Here is a 21909-nt window from a genome sequence, read left to right as displayed (position 1 = left end):
TAAACTTTACCACACCTCTTTCAGCCTTTTATTATCGTCTTAGTAAACTGTATGCTACCACATAGCCTCTAAGTGACATGATATGGAAATTAACAACAACAAGAATAAACTAAATTCGCAAATAATGGTTTATGTACATTTTAGGGTTGCTGATGTCACTAACCCGGAAGGAATGTCGTGTAGTTCCTACCAGCCGTTTGTTGTAGTCCTTTTCTGTAAAAGCAAATATCTCCCTTTGCTTTGAACTTTGATGTTGTAACTGCAGATGTTGTTTATGATCAAACAGCAAAATTACACACTAACTACAGCTAGAAAAGTCAAATAATACTTTACCACCCCTTTAAAACACGTTGCGGCATTTTTTAGATTCCTGTCTGTCGATGACTCTCTTATAAACCAAAACATTTCGAAAATTGAAGCATAATGAATTATTAATAATCTTAATATAATTAATAAAACTCTCATTCTGTTAGATGTCCTGTTCATCCAGTAGACTGTGTTTTCTACTGCTGCTGAACTAGTTGCATGAATGTCTTTTACCGCCCTCTGCAGCTCCATATGTTCATAACAGTTTTGTTGAGCAACGCTTGGTTTTCCTGGAAAATGATATTATGACAGTGGCTACAGCGAAAACATGAGATCCCACACTCCCTTCAGTGAACTGGCACAGCAGGGAGCAAACAAAAGCGGCACACATCACGTTGACCTACCTCATGTCTCAAAGCACATAACATTACAATAATAATGAACATAACTTAAAGAGCACTGACCTGTACCGCCTGACTGCTGCAGATTCATTTCGGCGTTGATGATGCCATTGAAACGTATCAATTCAAGTCACAAACGTCACAGGTTTCCAAATTACAGTAAGTTAGTAATGGTGTGAACGCAGCATAAGCTCGTTTTGGTTCGGGAGGAACTGTAAAAGGCGGCTGCTGTTTCGGTTGTGGTGCTCAGTGACTGGAGTCTAACTCTGGATTGCATGAAACGCGCAGGTATGGAAATACTGTTTTTTTTATTGGCGGCTCGCATTCATAAATAGAGCTACTGCCATCTACTGTGGGTTATGGATCAGATACTCTTTTTCTTCTCTCCCCAGACCAGAAAAAAACATAATAATAATAAATATAGCCTAGCCTAATATATAAATGAATATATATATATATATATATATATATATATATATATATATATATATATATATATATATATATATATATATATATATATATGTGTGTGTGAAAAAAAAATAACAGCTGGGCCAAAAAGTTTATATGGAATATAAACTTGGTTTATATATATAAACTTTTTGGCCCAGCTGTTGTTTTTTTATTTTTTTTTATTAACTGACTTCTATTCAGAAATTGTATTAATAGACTATCCCCTCATACTTGATTCAAAAGCCTGGGTCACTTTGTCCCAAATCTCATTTTTAAGTGTTCAATGGAGGGGTCCAAGACCATGGGACTTTGGTCACATTTGAACCAGGAATAAACACACACAAACAGTTTATGTTTTTTGAGTTTATGAATTTGACCCCCTTAGGAATGAATGGAATGCGAGGAATGTTTACACAGAAAACCCTAAAAATGCTCAAAATCCAAACTAAAAATGATAAAACTTTACTAAAAAAGGATTTAATAATGTCTACATGTGTATCTGAATCAGATCTGAATGCATACAGCCATCTAGGGGCAAGAGTCGTATATGTGTCGTGCCTAATATCAGGTTATATAATTTTTTTCCACAAGAGGTCGGCAGAGACACCCAATGTCAGGTTTTGAACTGAATTAAAATGGTTATGCATGAAATTGTGATATTTTGAATTTAAATTGAATGTGAAGAATGGTAATTTAAAGGTCACCTGACCTTTCCCTGGATCTGTAAAAACACATATACTGTAAAAGTCACTGCTCTAGTCTTGACTGAATAACTTTAGGCCTAAGGGTTAATCTATATTTATACAGTGAAGACTTTAGGCTACTTTACATTTGATTACTATTTCTGTACCTGAAAATCTAGTTTAGACATACATGAAAAACCTAAAAAGAACTAGTTATTTCATTTGGCCTATGTTTGTTCTGCTGTATTTATTTGTGCTATTGTTGCTTAATTTGATCTTTTTATTATTATTATTAATGACTGTCTTTAACAATATTTAAAATATGAGTTAGACTTGTAGTTTTTGGTGTCATATTTATTTAACAATTAAAACAATAACTAGGCTTATTTTATTTATTATGTTTTTTTGTGGTCGGGCATAGAACATAATTTATTGTAATATATAATTATAACTTTGTAATTTATTTAGCTCTCTCTGATGAAAGTAAAGCTGAATAATAATACAAAAATTTAAGTTGTGATTATATTATTAATCAATGTCATCTGAAGTTTGGAATGAAGTAAAAATAGTTAAACATTTCAAAGGATCGAAGGATAGGCCTATCGCCTGTTTCAAAGGATCTGTAGGCATATAGTAAGGCCCGTTCACACCAAGAACGATAACAATAAAGATAACCAGAACGATAACTATATTTGCGTCCACACCAATTTACGATTATGGTCTGTTTATTATTCTAAGCTCGCGCGCTGAGGTTTCAAAGTGTGAACGTGTCGTGATTGGACATGTTTTTGCTGTTCTTGTTGCATTTACACGCTTTAACCAGCAGATATCGTCAGCATGCTATGATTTTAGTGAAGCTAGTGTGTAATCGATCTAATAGTCTATCTGAATTTAGCTGATGGAGTCAATTTAGTGGAATAAAAACAACACCGACCTTAGACTTTTTCACTGCAACTTTAAAGAAGATGTGGAAACGAGCGCTGGATACCTGAGGTAACTTACCATTTATTCCGAGGGTATGGACGATTGTTTTCAATATCCATTTTCTTGAAAAGGGGCTTGACTTGTCAAACAGTGGTGGACTTTTCTGGACCTCGGCGATTAACTTCTTTGCAATGTTGTCTGCCATTTTAAATGCGCAAGCCCTTAAATTAGAATGGATTCTGAATGGAATTCAGTGTTTTAAAGATAATATAATAATCAACAGCTGGAAAAGTAATCGTCCTGAAAGTGATCCCAACGATATCGTTTATCGTTTAGCTGTGGTGTCAACTCATAACGATTTTTTCATAACGAATCTTTATCATTATCTTTATATCGTCCTTGTGAATGGGCCTAATACCGATCAGTTCAAATGATTCCAAAAAGAGTAACGTTAGTAAAATTAGTAATTGCAATCAGGAGCACTAAATATTGTAGTAGATGATAGTAATTTAGCATTCACTTTCATCAATTGCTGAAAAATTATTATTTTAACAAAGTCAAGAGCCACCTATATGGACACTATCACCATAATGGAGACTACTTTTATACCATATTTAAAATAAAGTCAAAAGGGTTTATAATAAGTGAACACAGTGATGATGTTTTTTGAAATTGTTTAATCATCCTCTGGTGAGATCATTGACTTTATTTGCAGTTAATTTAATCTAAGGCTCTATGGCTGTGAGTCAGTTGTAGTTGGGTGGTTGACGTGAACTCAAATCCAAAGTGGGAAAAATTTTTTTTCTAAAATGCATGTCAAATGTCTTATAATTATATTGCTTAATATGTGAATAACTCAAAACTGAATGTGTCCCTTTCTAATTCCTTATTAATTTAGCATTTTATTAACTTTTTTGTGTGGTAGTCCCAAAAATTGTCCACCGGTGTGACAACATTTTTTATGTTAATATTCAATTCAGAGATTGTGTGACAGATAATACAAATATGCACAATCCTAATCAATTTGTCCTAATTACATTCCCACATCAAAAGTAACCAATAAAAATTCACAATCATGTTATTATCCCACTATAAAATGTACACATAGGGACTTTACCCAAACGTCTGGATTATATTCATTATCATTTGTATAAAACCTAATGAAGTTTCATTCCATCCTTATATGTGCACAGTGATGATATTATTATTATACTATTCAACACCTTTTACATAAATTTGTGCATTTAAATGCCTTTTCCACTTATAATTCAGTTTGTCACACCACAGGACATTTCGTCACACCATTGGACAACAAAAAGTACCAGTATGCCCTTGTTTTGTACAAAGTCACATTTATTATTTCTTGTTCAGATAATTAAAACAATTCATTAAAACAAAGGTACAACTTCAAGTTCAAATGTGTTTTGTACAATAAAGTCAGAAGAAAGAAGAAGAAACCAACATTCCCATAAAAAAGACCTGGGAGCTATCGTAACATTTAGCAACATAACATTAACATGTAAACAAAATTCACCTGGCTTATTACTTGTTCAAATTTATTTTAAAATTCACTAAAATAAAAAGGTAAGCTTTAAGTTATAGGGCCACCTTGTCACATTTCATAACCATAAATGGAATTGATCAGAATAAAACAGCAAAACATCATGTGGTTCATAAAAATAATTCATACAGAATAAAACAGCAAAACATCCTGTGGTTCATAAAAATAATTCATACAGAATAAAACAGCAAAACATCCTGTGGTTCATAAAAATAATTCATACAGAGTACACTGTGAAATACAAAAAAGAAAAAAAGTAGTGTTTTAGAGTTTAAGGACTCATCCTCCTTTCACACCTCATTGAACAGCAGCCAGTCATATTTGGTGAGTTGGGCTGCACGCAGGTGGGGCTCTGGCTCAGAGATGACAGCACCTCTCTATCACTAACAGTTTTTAAGATAATTACACATGTAAAAGTATGCAATTTTGGGCGGTACCGCCCAATCCGTTCCCATAGCATTTCTATTCATATCGCATTAAAATGTACGATCTCAAGAGCTTAAAACAGCTAACTGAGCTAGCAATGACTCTCCTCTTCCTGATTCGCGTCAGCTATGACATCAGCATGATATGATTAGTTTCTAAAGCTGTCAATCATCTCACGTGAACCAACCAGACCATAAGGCTGTTCTACACATCTCTTCATCTGATTCAAGAAGCTAATAAATGCAGGATTCAAATATATCTGGTTTGTTCGTGATTTCTGTCTGATTTTGGTTATTTTATAGGAACAAAGAATGTTTACATCCACTGGTGTGACAGTCATGTCCACCAGTGTGACACTGATTTCATGTCACACTACAGGACAGTGCTGTCACACCAGTGGACATTTTCAAGATTAAGGCCAGTTTGCGGCCTAACTGTATGAGACACAGTCTTCAATCCTGACTAACAGTGTTAAGATTTACATTATTTTCAATAGTCAATAAATATAAATTGCTGAAAATTTTCAGATCAATACTTAGATTATGTCACACCAAAGGACAGCGTAATGGATCCCATTTCCAACAGTGCATGGAAATAGCAATATTATGAAAATATTTTAAACAGAACTCACCTTCTGGGCAGTCCATGTACTCCAGTGAGGTCTACTGTGCTTCCTGGATGAAGAAGGGCCCTTCTCAGTAATAAGGTGCCAAAATTAATGCCCGTTTTATATCTACAGAATGGCGTCACACCAGGTGGACACCACTTTTGCGGACAAAATGTAATGTGTCACAATTATTCTAAATGGGGACCTTATGACTTATAACCTTTAGTTTCATTAAGTTAACACCTCTATAACATCTATTCAAGTATTTTAATGTATTTAGACTTATTTTTCATTTAATTACAGTAATTTTAAGATAAGCAAAGCTACCCCGGACAGTCACACCAGAGGACAAATGTCATGTTTAAAACTAAATATTTACATATTTTAATTATAATACTCATTAATTACAGATGTATTAGTTCTAGAAGATTAAACTGTATATAACAACAGACATTTTAATGAAATATTATACATTTTTATTAATATTTGTCACCATGGACGCAAAAATGTAGCGTCACGTCAACCACCCAGTGTTTCTTCTCATCTCTTCTCTTTTTTCCTGTTCTTGTTCCTCATATTTTAAGTGATTCTGCTTGTTATAAGCAGGTGTTCATCACTAATGGTCAATCATCTCTTTAGACTTTATGTAGCCCCGCCCCTTTTCAGCACTGCCCTCGTTGTCTTTTGTCTTCTGTTCTGTGTTTTTAAAACATTTGTTAAGACATCTGCTTTAAAAATTACAATCCTCATGATCACTTTCGTTAACTTTAACATTAACATTAAGTAAATCTACTTCAAAAGCTAATTACTCCTGGACAGCGACGCAAGCTACCGCAAAAACGGAAGTTCAAAGACAATATTCTAAAGATGGCTGCTCCCTCGTTTCTCTGGCGCATAAGGTCTATAGAGTGAATATATTTTATTTCACTAACTGCAACATTGCTTTAGTGTTACTTACTACTCTATAGATTGGGATCATCTATGTTATCTGAACAGTGGTTGTTTAACACTGAAGATTGTGCTCTGCCAATGAACATGTAAACTGCATCATGTTTCTTTATTAAATAATTTATTAAAATGAATTGGATAATTGTCTTAGTCTTTATTTAACTATGATGAACACACACTAAGAAATATAAAATGTAACGCATACACAAGTTTTGTTGTGGTCTTTCTGGGTTAGTTAGTTCCACGTTTCTAGTAAAACCGCATTCTTCCATCTTAAAAATAGATCTACGGTAAATTATATGCTCTCAATGAAAAATGTGGAACAGTTAGTTCATGACCTCAAGGCTAGATTATTGTAATGCTGTAATGCTATTAAACGTAATGCACGCTTAATAAACAAAGTCCAGTTGGTCCAAAACGCAGCAGCTAGAGTTCTCACTAGAACCAGAATATCACAATCACAAACCAGGCAGTAGATCAGGACAGGCAGCAAACAGAACAGACTTAATCCAAGAAGACAAGGCACAGATAAGTAGGCAGGCAGCGGAGAATCGTCACAAGGTAAAAAGTCCAAGGTCATACACGTTGAAATCATTAACAGGAAAATACGCTCAGAGATGTAGCCACAGCAAAACAAAACTTTGCAATCATGGTTGGGAGAGTGCTGGTTAAATAGTCCATGGGATGGGCATCAGGTGTGAAGGTAATCAGCACCAGGTACGGGGTTATGGGAAATGAAGTCCGTGATGAAGTTAGTACTCAGGTGATGGTGCCCTCTGGTGGTGATCAGAGGGAGCCACAGAGGCTGGATTTGTGAAAGAGACCCCACCCTGCGAGTGGCTCCTGACGCGAGGAGGCAATCGACGCTGAGGTCTTCCACGGGGACAAGGGGCCGGTTTCTCCAGGTGGGCCCTATGGAAATCAGCAATGAGTGAAGGGTCCAGAATGTCTTCTGAGTTGACCCAAGACCGCTCCTCCGGACCGTACCCCTCCCAGTCCACAAGATATTGTTGGGTTCTGGCCCGGCATCTAGAATCGAGCAGTTCATGCACTTGATAAGCCTCCTCGCACTCCACGATGATGGGTGGAGGTCCCTAGTTACCAGCCCCCACTAGGTTCTCCTCTCGGTCCACCAGAGGGCTTGAGCAGAGAAACATGGAAAGTGGGTGAGATACGATAATTGGATGGAAGAGCCAAACGATAGGAAACTGGAGTTATCTGCTTTATGATTTTGAATGTCCCACGTACCTGGGGCTGAGTTTCTTGCAAGGTAACCGGAGTTGAAGATCTCGAGTGGAGAGCCGGACCCATTGGTCAGGGCGGTAATCCGGATGTGGACGACGAGTGATCTGATAGTTCCTTTTGGCATCTTACTGCTCTCTGGAGATGCAGATGTGCCTCGTTCCACACATTTTCACTGCGTTGTAGCCAGTCATTAACTGCAGGTAGTTCTGTGGGTTCCCCAGACCAGGGGAATAGCGGGGGTTGGTAGCCAAGAAGACATTGGAACGGCGTGAGTCCAGTAGAAGGCTTACGAATGGAGTTCTGCGCATACACATATCAACTCCAATCCGCCTGGTTACGGTGACAGTAAGATCTGAGGAATCGAGTAAGTTCTTGGTTGAGGCGCTCCGCTTGGCCATTGAATTGTGGATGATATCCTTAGACTGACGTTGACATTGAGTCTCTGGAAGAAGGCTGAGCATACCCGTGACGTAAACTGAGGTCCCTGATCTGACACGATGTCCTCTGGAAGTCTATTCAGCAGGAAGTTATGTTCAGCAGTCTCTAAGGCAGAGGGTAACTTGGGTAGTGGAATGAGACGACAGGCTTTGGAAAATCGGTCAATCACGGTGAGAATGGTGGTATGACCCTGAGAACTGGGGAGATCGGTGACAAAATCATGGGTAAAGGGTAAAGGTTGGAGTTGGCCAGCAGGGACCTCGCGAGAGGATTTGGACATTTGGCAAGTGGAGCAATTTTGAATAAAGGTTATAGTATCGGACTGCAATGATGGCCACCAAAACTTATTTTTGAGGAGTTGGATAGTAGCATTGATGCCCGGATGACCAGAGCTTATTGAGGAGTGCACCCACTGGATTACCTTCTTGCGTAGAACGGCCGGTACAATTGAAACGAGTGAAGAATAATGCCCACCTAGCCTAGCCTGCCTTGGGTTGAGTCTTTTAGCTGAGCTCAGGTATTACGGTGGAATTACGGTCTAGATTACGATGATCTGTTAGAATCAGAGTCTGGCTCCCTCCAGAGCATGTTTCCCACATCGTAGTTTTGTTCGGCCAAGTTGAGCTTACGAGAATAGTAGGCACAAGGATATATAGTTTAGGTGGATTTCCGTGTCTCTGTGAAAGAATCGCTTCAATGCCTGTACTAGATGCAATGTACTGGATGGTGCAATATGGTAGCAGTGGTGAAACGTTCCTTAAGCTGCTGAAATGCGTTGATGGCTGCCGTAGAACAGGATAGGCGGATGGTTGGGAGAACAAACCATCAAACTTCGCATCAAAACAAAACTTCGCAATGATGGTTGGGAGAGTGCTGGTAAAATAGGCCATGGGATGTGAATCAGGTGTGAAGATAATCAGCACCAGGTAAGGGGTTATGGGAAATTATGTCCGTGATAAAGTTAGTACTCAGGTGATGGTGCCCTCTGGTGGTGATCAGAGGGAGCCACAGAGGCTGGATTTGTGACAATATTAGCCTGGTTCTGTCAACACTGCATTGTCTCCCTATTAAACATTGTGTAAATTTAAGCACTAAATGATTTAGCTCCTCTGTACTTGAGTGAGCTCTTAATGCATTCTAGTCCTTCACCTCTATTGCGATCTCGATAATACCTAGAATATCAAAATCAACTGCAGGCGGTAGATCCTTTTCCTATTTAGCACCTAAACTCTTCCTAATATTGTCCGGGAAGCAGACACACTCTGTCAGTTTAAATCTCAGACTAAAAACACATCTCTTTTACCTGGCATTCATATAGAACATTATACAGTTCTATTATTCAAATCAGTCAAATGATTATTAGGCTGCATAGATTACGTCAGCCGGAACCGGGGAGACTTCCTATAACACCTGATGTACTCGTTACATCATAAGAAGAATGGCATCTACGTTAATGTTAGTCTTTCTGTTTATTCCGTGGTTTACTGAAGTCAGCCGGATCCAGGCCGTATCCAGATCAGATGGTGGACCTGCGCCTGGACACGTCCACAACGCATCCCTGAAGTGCCAGCCTCATCAGTGTGTGAAGGCCTCATCGACACGACAGCCATCGGCACTGATCCTCAACAAACTCATCTCCATACCGGCGTGATGACTCCGACTTCCAACCAGATGGAAATGGGTAAATACTCTGAATGTTCCGATCCAATCTGACTTATGACCTGTAATGCCTGAATCATAATCATACACTGTTCGTTCGTTGGCCAGAGGAGAATTGAGCGACTGAGTCTGGTTTCTCCCAAGGTTTTTTTCTCCATTCTGTCACATGATAGTTCCTTGCCACTGTCGCCTTGGCTTTTGGCTTGCTTAGTTGGGGACATTTAATATTCAACAATATTATTGATCTGCCTTACTTAAGGTGGAAGATGGCGCAATTTTCTTCTTGAAACAAACTTTGTTGTATTATTCTCATGTTATCACTGTGAAGCAGCTTTGAAACAATCTATATTGTAAAAAGCGCTATAAATAAAGGGGAATTGACTTGACTTGACTTTAGTGTTAAAAACAAGTAAAACAATTACGATCTAACTTCAATACAAGTGGAACAAAGTAGTCAAGTCAAGTCATCTTTATTTATACAGCGCTTTTAACAATATAGATTGTTTCAAAGCTGCTTTACAGAGATAAACGTATAATTTAAGGTAACAGATTGTTTTGTCTTTATAGTGGTTCTTGAATAATGTTATTTTCCAGCTAAAATTAGTTTTGATTGATTCACTTCCGTCGAAAGGATAATTAGTTATTAAATTAGAGACCGCTAAGACGACACCGTTCTCTCTACACACACTTTAAACGTGAACCTGTGAGAAACACTGATGGCGCTCACGTGCGCATCAAGAATTAATTCTATAGTTATGTGCGTTTGAATACATGTGCGCATGTTTGTAATTCTCTACAAACCAAGCCTTAAACTACTTGTCCTGCCTATAAATTTGATACAGGATTTTATTTTATTTTAACACTACGGGGGAGATACAGGGAAGTACCAAAGTGTTACTATAGCTTCACTATTATAGCAGCATAAATTTGGATGGTCTCGTGTGGGTGTAACACTGTCAGTTCAATAGAAAGAACAGGAAAGAAATTCCTGAACATCATCACTGACTGGAAATCTTTTTGGAACCCCTTCAACAGGTATTTTAAATGCATCATAAAGCAATCCAGTATTTCAGGATCTCTATACACATACCTGATAGAAAAACTCGGACTTGGATTCATCCGTCTCTGAAGTATGTGTGTTTTGACAGGAGTCATAAGGAGTGAAGAGGAAACAATCCGGAGCACATCGTAAAATCACTGACAGAGACCTGACACACACTGATCCTGATGGCTCCCGCTGTGATTCTCATCGGCTGTCTGCTGGCCACAATGAGCAGCTTAACCACAGGTAACGTTATCATCAGCGGCACTGTATGCATTTTGATATAGTTTTCATTACAGAACTAGATCTACATTTGATTATATTCATTTGAATCACTATGAGGGATTTTGAGAGGCACCATCAGGAATTCAGAAACGGATTAAATAATTACACTGTACCGTTTAACAAGAACAATCTGTAAATGCTTCTGATGATCTGATTGTTGTAATTAAACATTTCTTTTATTCCACAGCTGCAGTGTCACCGAACACCACTTCAAGTACCTCATCAGCAAACACAACTACAGTTCGTCCACCAGCATGTAAAAACCTGAATATTTAATCGTTGTTTTACGATGCTAATTTTAAACTTCTCAAACTATTCTAATCGGTTATACTGTACAATCACATTCATATACCTTTAAGAATATAATTTACAAAAGTGTGCAATTTAATTCTATTAGTGTAAAACATCCATATACATGCACAGAAATATTTCCTTGTCTTCTTAAGAGGTGCAACTGCATCTTACTTTAGACAGAGCTCTGTGGCTCTATACCGATCTGTTCATTACTGAGAGATTTTCAGTTTTCGTTTAGCAATTTTGCTCTAACAATCCAACAAGTGTGTTGAGAGATTGTGATGACACTGCAGTCAGTGCCACTGTAATTGATATTGTATTTATTGAAAGATGAATTCTGAATCTTCTCAGACACAACAACGTTCATGACATGTCACTTTCTCTATAGCTTTGAATATCACAACTGCAAACCGTCAAACCAACTCCACTGCAAACCGCCCAACCAACTCCACTGCAAACCGCCCAACCAACTCCACTGCAAATCCTCTAATCAACTCCACTGCAAACCGTCCAATCAACTCCACTGCAAACCGTCCAATCAACTCCACTACAAACCGTCCAATCAACTCCACTACAAACCGCCCAATCAACTCCACTGCAAACCGTCCAATCAACTCCACTGCAAACCGTCCAATCAACTCCACTGCAAATCCTCTAATCAACTCCACTACAAACCGTCCAACCAACTCCACTACAAACCGTCCAACCAACTCCACTACAAACCGTCCAACCAACTCCACTGCAAATCCTCTAATCAACTCCACTGCAAACCATCCATTCAACTTCACTGCAAACCCTATATTCAACTCCACTGCCAGTAGAGGTGTGTGTGTGTGTGTGTGTCTGTGTGTCTGTGTGTCTGTGTGTGTGTGTGTGTGTGTGTGTGTGTGTGTGTGTGTGTGTGTGTGTGTGTGTGTGTGTGTGTGTGTGTCCGTTCCATCAAAGTGCCAGTTAGTGTTCATTACATTTCATTTGTTTCACTATAGTGATGTTTGTCTGACAGGTAGTTGTGCGAATCCAAATCTGTGCTGCTCTGGAGTGAATGGCTCCTGTCGCCGCTTGAACTGTTATTGTGACGTTGCTTGTCTGAGATTGGGCGACTGCTGCCCTGATTTCAAATCCACCTGCCTCGCAGGTATTCAGAAACATTCATACTGGAAATCTGATTAATCTGTGCTGAAATTAATCAACAGCCACTTGCACTATTCACAGTAATCAGATTGTGTTCTCTGTACTACATGATGTACTTGTACAATGTACTTTGATCAAGGTACAAAACAAAAAAATACTGCACATATACTAAGAAATCTCACTAAATCTTCATATCTTCCCCCCTTTTATAGTCAATAACAGCTCCAACGGCACTGAATCAAACAACAATTTGACACTGACAGGTATATTTTATACTTCTTTATTTTCTTATAAATATTATTTATCATGTGATTCTGTATAAGAACTCTAAATATAAAAATCTGCATTGGATGTCAAATGTTGCAATGACCTTGTAACTGATCATTATAATTATTTTTTATAGAAGCAAACAAGTTAAATCCTCTATTTACTGTATGTGACTACTTTAAATTTGTGTAATGTATGTCAGCAGAATCTGCATTTGCAGTCATATTTTCTAGTGTTTGATGTTGTTTTTCCACCATATTCAAGTTTTTGGGGATCAAACTTACATATGCATAACATGACTTATAAAATACTTTAAGTATTGAGAATGTTATGCATCTAGTGTTTGTAATATGTTGGAGTTACGTCAGGATCTAACATGTCGTGTGCACTTCTATAGGGACGTGTTCAGAGCCGACTCTGTGCTGCAGTGGCATAAACTACGAATGTTTCAGAGGCTGTTTTTGTGACGAGGTCTGTAAACAGCTCAATGACTGCTGCCCCGACCTCAACAGCACATGCAGTAAGAACCCACATAGATGTTTACACGTTGTTTAATGGACTCATTTCAATCAGACGCTCTCTGTGAGCTAGAGTATGTTTAGAGATTGAGATGATTCTGTTTTGATCAATGTTTCATGCAGTGTATTCAGTGTCACTGTAATCAATATTGTATTTATTGCAAGATTATTTCTGAATACAACAACATTCATGACATTTGTTACTTTCTCTATAGTTTTCAATACCACAACTGCAGCCCCTCCAGTCAACTCCACTATAAACCCTCCATTCAACACCACTACAGCTCCACCCACAGGTAATTAGTTTAGTTTGTGTCTGAACATGTAGGTCAAGTTTTACTGTTGCAACTAAAAGGCAGTGAAACGTCAAATCACTAATAAGTGTTTTGTTCTTTTGCAGATGTTCTCACATTTCTCACTAATCTGGATGTTGAGGTTTTGGCGGAGGAGTCGTCCACTGAAGAAGAGCGTCAGGCTGCACTGCGTCAGGTGAGAGGAGCGATTCAGTTCACATGCGTACACTACACTCTTAAAGGATTAGTTCACTTTTAAAAAAACTTTTGCTGATAATTTACTCACCCCGATGTCATCCAAGATGTCCATGTCTTTCTTTCTTCAGTCGAAAAGAAATTAAGGTTTCTGATGAAAACATTTCTCCATATAATGGACTTCACTGGCGACCAAACGGTTCAAAGTCCAAATGACAGTGTCAGCGCCGCTTCAACAGGCTTTAAACGACACCAGACGATGAATAAGGGTCTTATCTAGCGAAACGATCGGTCATTTCAAAATTAAATTAACAAGTTTAAGTTTTATAAGCACAAATGCTCGCCTTGCTCTGTTCTCTGATGCGCGTTCGTGACGTCATGTAATACGCAATTACGTTGAAAAGGTCACGCTTCTATGAAAAGTAAAACATTTCTGTCCTGACAAAAATTTTCTTTTAGGCTTTTTAATATTCCAACACCCAGGATACACACACGAAATGGGCATTTTAAACTGACACAAAGACATTTGAATATGTGTGTATGGTCCTCCTTCCGCACATGTGTAAACGTCTCGGGTTACGACTGTAACCCTTGTTCCCTAAGAAAGGGAACTCGAACTGCGTCGAACGACACTTTGGGGGAAGCCCCTCAGCGTAGCGCCTCTGAAGCATGAATGAAAACTAAGCCAATCCTGATTGGTGTTGCGAAATGACGTAATGTGTGACGACACAAGCGGAAGCTACAAAGGGATGCCGGCACACAACCAGAGTTAGCTTCTGTGATGAAGCAAGCGCTCCAGGCAGGGGAGGCGTGGCGACGTGACGCAGTTCTCTTTCCCTTTCTCAGGGAACAAGGGTTACAGTCGTAACCCGAGACGTTCCCTTTCGAGGGAACTCGAACTGCGTCGAACGACACTTTGGGGGAACGAGTACCCACTATGCCACAACGAGCCCTGCCTGTCCCAGTGTGAAGCTGCGCACAGGCACACTTAGGACGAGAGCACAAGGGTGCCAGGTGTAGATGGAATGTCCAGGCTATAAAACCGAATGAAGGTGTGAGGGGTGGCCCATCCTGCTGCATCGCAGACTTCCTGGATCGGGGCCCCTGAAAGGAGGGCTCTAGAAGACGCCATGGCTCTGGTCGAATGAGCCCTCACGGCCAAAGGTGAAGGCAAACTGCGCAACTGGTAGGCTATCGATATAGCTTGAACAATCCAGTTGCTAATGGTTAGCTTGGAAGCGGGAAGCCCCTTCTTGGGCGACCCGAAACACACTAGCAACTGGTCTGACTTCCGCCACGAAGAGGACCTCTGAACATATAATTTAAGCGCTCTGACAGGGCAGAGCAGATGAAGTCTCTCCTCATCCGCCGTCACGTGAGGTGGGGGATGAAAAGCCTGCAGAACCGTAGGCCGTGCCACATTAGATGGCACCTTAGGCAAATAGCCCGGCCTAGGATGAAGGATAGCTTTAATGTCGCCTGGAGCAAACTCCAGGCACCCATTGGAAATAGAGAGCGCCTGAAGATTTCCTACCCTCCTCAGAGAAGTAATAGCCAACAAAAAAAACACCTTTAGGGAAAAGTTCTTGGCCTCAGCCGACTCCAGAGGTTCGAAGGGGGCCTCGGCCAGCCCTTCGAGAACCACCGCCAGGTCCCAAGTGGGAACCCTGGTACGAGCCGCAGGTCTCATCCTCCAAGCCCCACGGAGGAAACGTACGACCAATTGATGTCTCCCCAGAGGCCCATCACCCAGAGGAGCGTGGAAAGCCGCAATGGCAGCCACGTACACCTTGAGTGTGGACGGGGTAAGACCAGCTGAGAAGCGATCTTGGAGGAACTCCAGTACTGAAGCCTTTGGGCAGTTAACTGGGTCCACCTCACGCTCTCTACACCAAGTGGTGAAAACCTTCCACTTTAGGCCGTACAATTTCCTCGTGGAGGGAGCTCTAGAGCTGAGTATGGTCTCCACTACTCCTGCTGACAGGCCGGCCTCTCGGTACTGTGCCCCCTCAGGGGCCAGACCCACAGTTTCCAAAACTCCAGCCGAGGGTGAAATATTGTGCCCTCTGCCTGCGTCAGCAGATCCCTCCTGATGGGAATCTCCCATGGAGGGCCTTCCAGGAGCGATATTATGTTGGAGAACCATACTCGGGCCGGCCACAACGGGGCTACCAACAGTAGACTGATCCCTTCGCGACGGACCCTCTCTAGAACTCCCGGGAGCAGAGCGATCGGGGGAAATGCGTACAGACGCAGCCTCGGCCACGTCTGCACCATGGCATCCAACCCCAGCGGGGCTGGATAAGTGAGGGAAAACCACAGTGGACAGTGGGTCGTCTCTCGAGACGCAAATAGATCCACTTCCACTGGGCCGAACCTCTGACATATTGACTCCATCACATCGGGGTGGAGTCTCCATTCCCCGGGCCTCAGCCCCTGCCTCGACAGGATGTCTGCTCCCTGATGTTGCTCTGAGAGACAACAGTTTCCCTTGGGACCACAGGAGGATCTGGTGCGCCAGTCTGCATAGAGGGCGAGAACTCAGACCCCCTTGATGGTTTATATAGGCCACTGCTGACATATTGTCTGACCTCACAAGGACATGATGACCCCTGAGGTCCGGCAGGAAGCTCCTCAGAGCCCGGGACACCGCCAACATTTCCAGGCAATTTATGTGCCAGGAGGAATGATGGTCCTGCCATAGGCCTGTCATAAAGCGGCTGTCCATGACCGCGCCCCAACCCGTGAGGGAGGCGTCTGTCGAAACGTTTTTTCCGGCGACATGACGCTCCCAACACGGGACCTTGGGACAGAAACCAAGCATTATTCCACATAGATAGGGAACAAAGGCATCTGCGCGTAACCCTGATCATGCGGAATGGGTTCCCCTTCGGGGAGAACCCCTTGGTTTTCAACCACCACTGCAGGGCCCTCATGTGCAGCAGGCCAAATGGAATGATGTTGGACGCTGCTGCCATGAGACCCAACACTCTCTGAAAGTGTTTGACAGTGATGGCTTGGCCTAGCTTTATCCTGGTCACTGTGGCCAGGATGGACTCGATCCGTGCAGGAGACAATTGTGCCCGCATCGTGACCGAGTCCCACACCACTCCCAGGAACGTGGTTCTCTGGGCTGGTGCCAACACGCTCTTTTTTGTGTTGAGTCTCAACCCCAGGCTCTGGATGTGGGCAAGGACGACATCTCGATGCCGAACTGCCAGCTCTTGTGACTGGGCCAGAATTATCCAGTCGTCTATATAGTTGAGCACCCTGATGCCCTGAAGCCTCAGTGGTGCTAGAGCTGCATCCATGCATTTGGTAAATGTGCGAGGGGAGAGAGCTAGGCTGAACGGAAGAACCCGATATTGGTATGCTTCGCCCCCGAAAGCGAACCTCAGGAACTTCCTGTGAGATGGGAGGATGGAAACGTGGAAGTATGCGTCCTTCAGATCTATCGTGACAAACCAATCCTCGGATTGAATTTGGTTCACAATGATGGGAATGGTGAGCATCTTGAACCTGAACCTCCTCAGAGACCGGTTCAAGATCCTGAGATCTATTATTGGTCCCGCACCACGGGGCTCGCGAGCCTGGCCATCTTCATTAAAAATAGCCAGGCGGGAGCGCAGCACACGGATTGATAGAGACTCACAATCCTCGCAAGCAGCCCCCTCGAGAGCTGCCTGCGCGTGCTGCACTCCCAAACAATGCACGCACATTCGGTGTGTGTCCCTACCCGTGATATAACGAGGGCAGGGATGCACACACCGTCTGTAACTTGCACTCGCCATCATACACTTTTTATATAGTTTGCTTGTGAACAGACAATACAACACCAAATAAGACACACAGAGACAAAGAGCGCTTGCTGAAGAACAGAAAGCTAACTCTGGTTGTGTGCCGGCATCCCTTTGTAGCTTCCGCTTGTGTCGTCACACATTACGTCATTTCGCAACACCAATCAGGATTGGCTTAGTTTTCATTCATGCTTCAGAGGCGCTACGCTGAGGGGCTTCCCCCAAAGTGTCGTTCGACGCAGTTCGAGTTCCCTCGAAAGGGAACACTGACTCGTCAAGCGTGACCTTTTCAACGTAATTGTGTATTACGTGACGTCACGAACGCGCATCACAGAACAGAGCAAGGCGAGTGTTTGTGCTTATAGAACTGACACTTTTTAATTTATTTTTGAAATGACCGAATGTTTCGCTAGATAAGACCCGTATTCATCGTCTGGTGTCGTTTAAAGCCCGTTGAAGCGGCGCTGACACTGTCATCTGGACCTTGAACCGTTTGGGGCCCATTGACGTCCATTATATGGAGAAATGTTTTCATCAAAAACCTTCATTTCTTTTCGACTGAAGAAAGAAAGACATGGACATCTTGGATGACATCGGGGTGAGTAAATTATCAGCAAAAGTTTTTTTTAAAGTAAACTAATCCTTTAATGTACTTAAGTGTGCTGGTGATGGGAAAGTACTTACTTTTAAGTATTTCAAACCAAAGTATGCCAGCATTTTAGTCAAATAAAAAGCTTTATCATTAAGCTAAATTAATGAAACTTTTTGCAATAAAATTAGTTGCACCTTCATCCTCACAGTCGCTCTATAATCGAGTTGATAGTGAACAGGTGTGACATCACGTCCCTTTAGGCCCCAAAGTGATCCTATTGGCTGAAATACATTTTATAGGGTTTCCATTTTGTGCCTGATCAGAAATCCTCTATTGCTTGTTGTTGTTGTTGTTGTGAACCAAAAAAATACATATTTTCCAAACACAGAGAGAATGTATATTGGGACACAGCTTTATTGTGCTCTTCTTCTTCTTCTTCTAATTTTTCTGCACCTGCGGTTTTCTCACTTCCTGTCATCTTGTTTCTCAGGTTGGCGCTTTGCTGGAGAGTTTATTAAGAGCGTATAATAATGACATCTACTCTTTTGAGGTCACGAGAATTGAGCCGGTCTCATCATCATCATCTTCATCATCACCATGTGATTGAGTCAGAAATCCTCATCAGAAACATTGCATTTGCTAACACTTCTAGCCTACATTAAAAAAAATTTAACCTTAAACACAAAAGCAATGTATTTGTGTCAATCAAACTATGTAACCAAACTGTAAAGAAACATAATTCACATTCTTTAAATGTTCTTGTTCCTCCCTCATTTGCATAGACGGGAAACCTCCAGTTTTACCATTGTCTTCTATTGTAATAAAACAAGAGATTAAAATAGTAATTCTGGTGTATTTCCTGGTCATCCAGTAGTGAGTGTTTCCTGGTGCTTTGTTCTGTCGATGGTGTATATCTTTCACCGCCCTCTGCAACTATTCAACTGCTACTATAATAACATATTTCACATTTTTGGGGATCAATGGGGATTTTTACTCAGATATCAACTATTCAGTTTTAAAAAGTATGTATTCCAGTCGTGACTAGTCTACATTTTTATACTAGTAATTAGTCATTATATACTTGTACTTCTTTTTTAGATAGAAGCACCTATTATTACATAAGCTTACATATTATATGTAATAATATTACATATTATTACATATTTATAGATAATAGTTCTTATTCATTAGATACTCATATTATACCAATTAAATAGATTCCTGATTAGATACTAGTACTTATTCCAACTGTTACTTGTCAGACTTTTTATTTTAGTAGTAAGATTTTTAAAACTCAACGCGATTTATAGATTGTCATGACAGAATATGCTAATCAATGACTAGAAGATAATTAACTCCACCATTCTGACTAGTCATAACAAGTAAAAAAGCAGTTATGACTGGTATAAGAAATGGTAACAATTACAAAAGATACTAGTTTCTCATAAATAAGTACAAGTACCTAATGAATAACAACTAGTATCTATTAAGTAGGCACTAGTAGGCTTCTTATTAGTGTTTAATAAATAAGTAGGCTACTAGTATCTAATGCATACTAGTAGTAGTTGTCAAAAATGATAGACTTTACCTAGTTCAGTTGGAGATATTTTCAACCTCATAAGAATTAGTGAGAATGTTTTATGGAGATAACTTCTTTCAAACACATCATTACATAAACATGAGTACCTCTCTATCGTCCAATCAGAGTTCACATGGTAATAAAATATATTACTGTAACATATTGAATCAAATTGATTGTAAATGGCTAGCATGTCTTCTTGTTAATTGGTTAGCATGAAAACACACGTAAAGTTTCTTGTTTTTGACATACTGTACAATATTTTTAAAGACTTGATTGTTTGGATTTGATTATTGGTAGATCCAGAAACCAGTTCATGCACACCAGCCACAAAACCCACCAAACAACTACAATACACACGACATCCACCACAGGAGATTGTGCCTCTTTGGAGAGTATATAACTAATAAATAAGGGTAATTAGGGGTAATAAAAGGGTGATTAATATATCTGATAGCTGCTGATAATAATGAAGGAGCTTATGTATCCACATTCATACGCCCCATGATACTAGGCGCTAATTATGGGTGTAACTAATCAGTGAAAGGCTCGGTCTATGAACACAATACGTTAAAAAGTGTCACAATGAGATGACATTAATCTACTCACTCTTCAACCATCAAACATGAAAAGGAAATGTAATAGTAAGCATGAAGGTACTTTCAACAGACCAAATAACCCCAAAAGCGCGAGTCTTTCCACAGTAATAACGGACGGGTTAAATGTAATATATAATAAATGAGGGTAATTAGGGGTAGGGGAAAGTGGGGTGAGTTGTGCCAGTTTTTACTCAAAGTGACTTTAAAGTGAGGCCATGACAGTAATGCCTTCAACTTAAGGATGTACATATATTTCAGGATGTGGTGCATCCCTGAGAACAATAACTTTGGATCTGAAATAAATTGTTTCAGAAATATAGCTTTTGGGAAAAAAGTGGTCTCGTGGCACAACTTGCCCCTGGTGCGGGGTAAGTTGTGCCTTTGGGGGAATACGTTGGGGTAAATTGTGCCAGTGATTTCTGAAGTAAAACAGAACATTTTAATGTTATGAACTGTAATGCTATATAAAAGCAAGACAAATTCAATACAAAATTACTAATTTAAGGTTTATTTAGATATTGTCACCCTATTAAACTGTTAGAATACCATAGCATGCGTTTTTCCATTATGGTAAATTTTGTATTGAACATAACTCTGGATCACAGTGTCACAAGCCGCGTTTCCATTACAGATTTGCGCAAATGTTTTGCGCTATTGTCTAAATATCGATAAAAAACTATTGCGAAATGACGGCGTTTCCATTACCCGATGTTATGCAACTAAAACGTCCTTTTTCTCTCGCGATAAGTCATTCCAAAAATCACGGCAACGGACGTTGGTTTATATAATATCACAGCCACCGCATTAGACATCATTATTATTAATGGAAGGAGACGTACGTGTTATCCAAGCATGGCAGGGAAAGACCCTTATAATGCGAACGATAGCCTAAGGAGTTTCTGGGTGTTTCGCCCTCATTTCTGCTCTGAGGTTTTGATTGTGGCATTTCTTTGAAGTTTAGAATCCAGTATTCCTATAGACTAATTATTGTTTCTTTTATGAATTTAATAAAGAACTCTGTCTCATATTCCAAACGATCCATGTAGGCTGCTTTTGTGTCCATTCGTTTTTCCTTTTTAAACCCGTAATTGAAAAACGAAAAATGAACGGTTGTCTTTTTAAAACGCAAAGTTGAACACCAAAATTTTAATTTGAACTGGCTACACCAACTGCTGCGCAAAAAAGTAAATATCGACGAATTGTCAGATTTTTGTTTAATGACTTTCCCCCCCTTTATTAAACATGTAAAATATTCACTAATTAATATGGAAAACATGTTGATTTTACTGGTTTTCTGAAGCCAAATTAGAACCTGGAATTGACATTTCCCCGCAGTGCTGAATGAGAAGAGCTAAAAACATCTCCATCTCCGCTGTTAAGCAGATGCGCTTTTAGAAAGAAATGCACCTTTCATACGTAGCCTATTACTTGATCAGAACAAAATGTATTAGCTTTCGATTCGAATTTGTTCGTTTTAAAGTGGACATTTCAAGCTTTAGCCTATAGGCTATATTTTGTTTCTGTTCTCGCTCTCCAGTTCACGGAGATCATGAAAACGCGCCTGATTGTTTTATGTTATTTTACAAAAGCACAACGTTTTCTTGTTATCGTTTACACAAATAAAAGTAGTTACAAATAATGTATTATTATTTTCTGTATGACCAGA

At 40.2% G+C, this 21909-nt stretch overlaps 1 protein-coding gene across 3 annotated transcripts; it reads left to right on the top strand.

Annotated features, from left to right (window-relative positions):
* The first annotated feature begins 2645 nt into the window (after window positions 1-2645).
* On the top strand, window positions 2646-18919 carry LOC307011484 (uncharacterized protein). Of its 3 annotated transcripts, XM_079637204.1 has the most exons (11): window positions 2646-2836; window positions 9483-9673; window positions 10800-10939; window positions 11166-11234; window positions 11661-12095; window positions 12276-12407; window positions 12616-12666; window positions 13068-13190; window positions 13404-13484; window positions 13589-13677; window positions 18556-18919. In XM_079637204.1, exons 3-11 carry the CDS (start codon window positions 10879-10881, stop codon window positions 18670-18672), a joined length of 1158 nt encoding a protein of 385 aa, XP_079493330.1. In that variant the 5' UTR covers window positions 2646-2836; window positions 9483-9673; window positions 10800-10878; the 3' UTR covers window positions 18673-18919. The 3 variants fall into 3 exon arrangements, with proteins under 3 accessions (XP_079493330.1, XP_079493332.1, XP_079493331.1); XM_079637206.1 differs by lacking the exons at window positions 2646-2836; window positions 11166-11234 and having other exon boundaries at window positions 9535-9673; XM_079637205.1 differs by lacking the exons at window positions 2646-2836; window positions 9483-9673 and having other exon boundaries at window positions 10742-10939.
* The last annotated feature ends 2990 nt before the right edge of the window (window positions 18920-21909 follow it).

This window comes from Phoxinus phoxinus, assembly GCF_949152265.1.
Source record: "Phoxinus phoxinus genome assembly, chromosome: 15".
Classification (NCBI taxonomy): Eukaryota; Metazoa; Chordata; class Actinopteri; order Cypriniformes; family Leuciscidae; genus Phoxinus; species Phoxinus phoxinus.
The sequence above is the reverse complement of the archived record's forward strand: the minus strand, read 5'-3'. Positions and strand labels throughout refer to the sequence as shown.